Below are 6,440 nucleotides of genomic sequence, written 5' to 3'. Positions count from 1 at the left end.
CAATGCATGAATGGGAGGAGAGCATGAAGTGCAGGAAAATCCAATCTCATAAAACAAAAAGGAGGATCCGCTTAGAAGACATAAGAAGAAAGCAAACTATACAGAAACAATTCAAATTAAATGAGACAAATTACCTCTCATGAAATGAAAACAACATTGCAAGGAGATGGTATGGCCAAAAGCTCCAAAAGCCCAAACCCAGCAAAAATCACATGTGAGCAAATCATTTATGTTAAGGAATATAGACATGGAGCACATAGCACCAACTTTTTATCAATATCGTCCAAAAAAACCATAGGGTCCACTTATTCCATTGAAAATAATTTCATTCTCCAGAACAAACAAAACTTATTTTTACAAGAAAGGGAAGTGACCACTTACCCGTATCTATGTTCTTCGAGTTAAACAAGACTATTGCTAACTCTTGGCAATTTCAATCGTGTCAGTAACAGTAAACCTATTGAACCAAATCTTTCATCTAACAAAAATTCTTATCACTGGTCCTTTGTAAAATTAATCTGCGAAAAGCTCCAAAGCATCATAATGTCCATAACCATGGTACAAAACCTTAATAGGGCTATCCTTTTCTTTCCCATACTCTTGTCCATAATTCGCTATATTTATCAGGCCACCCAAGTTTTTGTCCATCATGAACACTGATATGGGGGCCCTGCAATTTCCCCCAAAACGTTTAATCAGTTTAAAATAATGTCACAACAAAAATCCTCCTTAAAACAAAAACAGGCATCACATATTTCATCCCTCCAGTGAAGATTACTAAATCAGTACAAAAGCAAATGGTGACTTTTTTCCTTTAATTTTTTTTCCTGATGTCTTAAGAAAAGCATTAGCTGTTTAATTATGTCTTTATAATCTAGAATTAAGCAAAATTTTGTAGAGGAAAATGCTTTAATTTTAATGGGAGATTTTAGAAAGCATCTTACTGAAGAACATGTGAGGCCATCAGCAATTCAGGCTCACCACCCCAGACGTAAGGCTGTTGGATACTCTTAACATAAGTTTCAAAATCTTCTTCTATGAACCTGCACAATCAATAGAATGAAGAATGCTTTGAACTGTCAACTAACAAGAATTTCTTAAATGAAAAATTTTGTAATTTTTAATAAATCTAAAACAAAATTTTGATTCTCAATGTGCATTGCTCTGATCAAGAGCATGAAATCTCACCATTCTGTTTCTTCACGCCTCTTTAAGATCTCTTCCGCCACCTGCAGGGCATATCCACATTCCCGTTCATTAAGTAAATAATTATAACAAAAAGCACAACAATTGTAGTAGCAAGAACAGGTGGTGAATAGCTTCCAAAAAATTCCAGGAATTGTTACAAGACAAAACCAAATCTTCTCCAGGAGGAACCCCCCCTCAATAAGATAACGTATTTGAGTACATGCTTTTTATTTATTAAAAAGATATTCACGACACTTTATAAATGCTAGAGACTAAACCATACTGTCTCATTCAAAACTTTCAAAACCAAACCTAACCGGCCCCCTCCCCCCAGGGAAGGCGGGCTGGGGCACGTGCCCAAGGGATCATTGCTGCATGTGAATTTGTGAGTTCATGAATTCATTACAGCATTTAATATTTGATGGAAGGAAGATTTTGTTTATTACTCTTTCTCAAAATAAAAATAAAAATGTTTACAACTTTAATTCTGAGAAAATTTAAGAAGTTTATATTCTTGATTAGGTTGCTAAATCAAAGCTTCTTTGGTGACAGCAAAGCCAGTGAAAAATGCAGCAAAAAACAATGGTGGCAAAAATTAGTAATCTTACTTTAGCCCTTAAATCATCAGCAAGTTCCCTTTGCAGAGATTCATTGGGAGCTGCTTTCCCATTTCTAAGGCAAGCCCCATGAGCAACAGCTCTAAAAAGGCATCTACCGTCTCCAGGCACACCTGCAAATTCAATTACAGTTAATTACCAGATCCACCGTTCTGTGACTGATAACCCATTCAATTACTTCTCACACAGAAAGCTTAAACGAATGAACACGGACATATATTAAGTTGTGAGTTTGTTTACAAGCACTGTACAAAATAGCAAAAAGAGTATTTATCTAAAGAGAACCATATAAATAAATGAATACTTATTCCAAAAATTGTAAAATACCATTAGACACCAAGAAGATAAGTATGGAAACCAATAAACTTCCAAAGAAAAGTTGGGATTGTGGCTGGAAGCATTCACAGAACCAATGAATTAGTATGAGAGTAATAAAACATCACTGCTTCTCCATGATGAGACAGAAGAAAGAAAAACATTATCAAGGGTAAAATAATAACTCAAACAATGTTTTCTAGAAAAGGTATTCCAAAAATTGCATGACATGGGTAAGAATGAGTAGAGAGGTATTTCACGTGTCTAAAGCAATGTTACATTGACTTGTTGTCTGGGTGCCATTTCCGTGTCGGACATGCATCGACATACATAGCGACACAGAACCTTCTGGATCCTTCTTATTAACTAAGCATTGATTACATCTTTTTAGAGACTTGAACTTATTTCTGTTTTCTTTTAGGCCCAAATGAACTTCGAAAATATGCAGTAATTTAGCCAGCTAAGAAATTTATCTGGCTACTTAGAATGAGATGCATTACAAGTAAACAGTGTTGGAATCTTTCATCTGTTTTTAATGTAGTCATTTTCTGAATCCTGCTTTTCACGAATGAAAAATCTGACATCTCATACCCAAGTCTGATGCTAACACAAATACTTCTGTCCATGCAACCCGGGCCTAAAGAGACAGGTCTGATATTCAAAAAGTAAGTAATTCTCAAACCATTCGTTCAGAACTGAGGACAACATTCATAATCAAAAGAATCCTGGGATTGTTCCAATCAACACACACACACACACATAGTTGTTGGGGGGCGGAGTGAAAGGGGTTGCTATGATATTTGCGCCATAAAGGTTTTGAAAGCTTCACAAATAATGCAAATATTTTTCGCTAAGTCAAACTAACAGCTATAAATAATAAACAAAGAGCAAACATCAGTAACCTTGTTGTGTGTGTGTGTGCGCGTGTGCATGTGTGAGAGGGAGAGAGAGCGAGAGAGTGGATTGCTATGGGATGTATTTAAGCGAGAAGAGAAATGTTGCGCATGCATGTAAGAGAGATATATGTCCCTTCGTGTGCGACAGATAGAGAGAATCTAGCAGCTGCCTTTGTGTGTGTATGTGTGAGGTAGAGAGAGTCTACTACTGAATCCTATGTTAATATTGGAACAGCAGCTATCCTCTGTACTACCAAAAACAATAAAAGTGAGAAAAGAAAATAGAAAACACCAGTAAGAAAATAACCGGAGAGGGAGAGAGATTAATACTGTATTACTAGATAGAGAAATATTATTAGTGTATTACTTTTATGAGAATTATCAGATAAGGATCAGTGCAAATCAGAGAGTGAGAGAGGCAATAACAATTTGCTACTTTATGAGAATAAACAGATAAGGATCATTAATTTCTCTATGTAAGACCGCTTCCTCGTACCTTCCGACAAGAAACTTATACCAGAATTACTAAGAGCATGTTTGTTTAGCTGAACCCAATTAGTTGGGAAAAGGCTTTGATGATGATGATGATGTTTGTTTTGTGGAAGCATGACTTCCAAAAACTGCGGCTTTCAAAACCATTGCACCAATTACGAAGAGCATGTTTGTTTTGTAGAAGCACGACTTCCAAAAACTGTGACTTCCAAAACTGTAGCACTTTATGCGGAAGTGCGATGCTGTTTTGGAAGCCTTAGCTTACAGCAGCTTCCGAAAGAGCATTGGCTTCCAAAACAACGATGGTTTGGGGGAAGCGGCTTTATGGTACCCCATGGAAGTAGGGGCTTCTATAGTTGGTGGAAGACGCTGCTTTGGCAGCTGCTTCTTCCATTGGTTGAAGATGCTGCTTTGGCAGCTTCTTCTTCCACCAATATGGTGTTCAATTATTAGAAAGAAAATTTCCGAAGAATTGGTTAAAAGAAGGTACTCAGATAAAGATTCTATTTCCTTTTTATCTGAAACCTTGGCGCAAATCTAAACTACAAACCCATCCTATAGATCATCCAATCAAAAAACAAAATTCTTGTCGTTTAACAACCTGGACCTGGGGAATGGAAACTGACCTACCCTTTGGTTCTCCCCTAAAACAACCTTCCTTTTTTGAGCCTAACACCATAAGTGAAATAAATTGGAATCTTCAAAAATAATAACAATAACAAACAGAAGAAAAGAAGAGAGAGAAGAAGAAGAGCATATTGTTTTATCATTATTGATAACAATATTTTTACTTCCAACTCCGCAAACTCGGCACACCAAATTCATCCCAAAAAATATCAGAACAGAGCATGCAACTAACATCAATTCTACAACGTATATGTATAGAGAGAGAGAACCAGTAACATCGATAAATCGAAAATACCCAGAGATAGATATATAGATATATATAGAGAGAGAGAGAACCAGTAACGCTGCAAAATCCAAAAATACCCAGCAATAGAGAGAGAGAGAGAGAGAGGTAGAAAACCACTAATTGCAATTTTGTAACATAGATACATGAATAGATGAGAGAGAGAAATCAGTAATTGCAATATCTAGAAGAGATACATAGATATATATAGTCAGAGAGAGAGAAAGAGCAAATCACTAATTTCAGCCTGCAAAATTTGTGAGTAATTGCAATATCTTAAACTGTAACAGAAATACATAGATATATATAGAGCAAAATTTGTGAGTAATTGCAATATCTAAAACTGACAGAGATGCATAGACATATATAGTTAGAGAGAGAGCAAAACACTAATTGCAGCATGCAAAATTTGTTACAGAGAGACAGAGATAAGGAGAAACCAGAAATTGCAATATGTAAAACTCTAACAGGCAGAGATAGAGCGAGAGAGATAGAGTTATACCGGTTACTCTGTAATCACTAAACGTCCGCTTCTTCACAGCAGGAACTGCAATATTCTTACCAGTCGAGATCAAACCCAGAGGCAAAGTGCTGAACTCCAAGCTGATCTTCTCAGTCTCAAGCCCTAGTCCTAACTCTAACTCTGGACCTTCAACCTCCTCTTTACAATAGCCATTAAAGCAGGCACGAACACCAAAGAGCAGCCAAGCTGAGTTCGAGCCCTGCAACCACCGGGCGGGCCTCAAATCCCAAGCCACGTTCCATGACCCCTCCTCTCTCACAGGAAACCACCCAATTTTCACGCCGTTCTCACCAGAAACCCGCCCATTCTGGCCCGAAAAGTGGCCGGAAAATTGGACCAAAGGCAACAGAGATTGCCAAGCATTGGCGGTGGTGGCCACGCCATTGCTCCTCGTGGAAAAGGGGATGGGTTTTGAGGAGAGAGAGAGGGGGCGATGGTGGGGTGATAGGTAGAGAGAGGAGAGAGAGAGAATCCAGGGCTTTGGGCGAGAGCACAGAGAGCCAAGCATGAGTGTTTGTGCTGTGAAAATGGTAGGTGAGCACTGGTTATAGAGAGGCATTCACAAGGTCTTGGAAAACGCCATTTATATGGTGGGTATGTTCAATGGTTAGAGAGAGAAAGGCCGCATTGAAAAACCAGGAGAATGACACATCGCTCGAGACCAGTGGCGGAGAAATGGAGAAATTTGTAGAGCAAGAAAATGGACCGTTCCAGCGATGATAAATCAGTAATTTAGAGAGAGAAACAGCCTCAAATATTAGTAAGTGAGAGAAAAATAATAAATGGGTGCCGTTTGTATAGAGCCGAGATTCTAAAAAATCAAATTAAAACCTCTTCAAATAGTATTTAGAAATGAGGTTTTAATACTGAAAATCTTCATAATAATCTTAAAATATATATTTTTTTTAATTATAAAATTTAAAGTTTAAAAATAATGTACATCAAACAAATCTATAAATATTTAAAAAATCTTTAAAATTCACTATCTAAAAATACATTATTAGATGAACTATTTTCAAATTTCGAAATCTATTTTTTTCCTCATGTATGTAAGTCTTGATGTCGAGATGATTAATTTGAAGATATTCGAGTATCAAAAACAAGCATTCCAAGTAAAATTTTCATGATTGACCCTAATTTGATTGTTTGGAGCCTCAGCTTTATATACTTTTTCCTTTTCCTTGGTTAGAGAGAGGGGGAAGTGTGGATCTCGTTGGTTAGAGAGAGAGAGTAAATTCCAGGATTAGTAGGAGGGGATCTCAATGGTTAGAGAGAGAAAGGCACGTTGGAAGAGAGAGAAAGAGAGAGGGGGAGCGCGATTGGTCTGGGAATGCACATTTTAAGAGAGAGAATGGAGGGAGGGTGGGTGTTTAGAGAGAGAAAGGACCGCATTTGAAGAGAGAGAGAAATGGGGATCTGGTTGGTTAGAGAGGAAAAGTCATTGACGTAGAGCGAGGGGAGTGGGCCTTGTATTCAAGAAAAAGAAAGTTAGTGGGGGC

General features: G+C 37.5%; 1 protein-coding gene across 1 annotated transcript; it reads right to left on the bottom strand.

The window, feature by feature from the left end:
* Positions 1-267: 267 nt before the first annotated feature.
* LOC18441419 (uncharacterized) lies at positions 268-5,635 on the bottom strand. The gene is made up of 5 exons (XM_006851652.4): positions 4,921-5,635; positions 1,797-1,918; positions 1,189-1,229; positions 945-1,043; positions 268-670 (listed from the first exon to the last, which is right to left on the bottom strand). Exons 1-5 carry the CDS (start codon positions 5,498-5,500, stop codon positions 514-516), a joined length of 999 nt encoding a protein of 332 aa, XP_006851714.1. The 5' UTR covers positions 5,501-5,635; the 3' UTR covers positions 268-513.
* Between the last annotated feature and the right edge of the window lie 805 nt (positions 5,636-6,440).

The sequence above is a fragment of the Amborella trichopoda genome, chromosome 11, assembly GCF_054954075.1.
Source record: "Amborella trichopoda isolate Santa Cruz 75 chromosome 11, AtrichopodaSantaCruz75HAP2 v2.0, whole genome shotgun sequence".
NCBI lineage: Eukaryota > Viridiplantae > Streptophyta > Magnoliopsida > Amborellales > Amborellaceae > Amborella > Amborella trichopoda.
The sequence above is the reverse complement of the archived record's forward strand: the minus strand, read 5'-3'. Positions and strand labels throughout refer to the sequence as shown.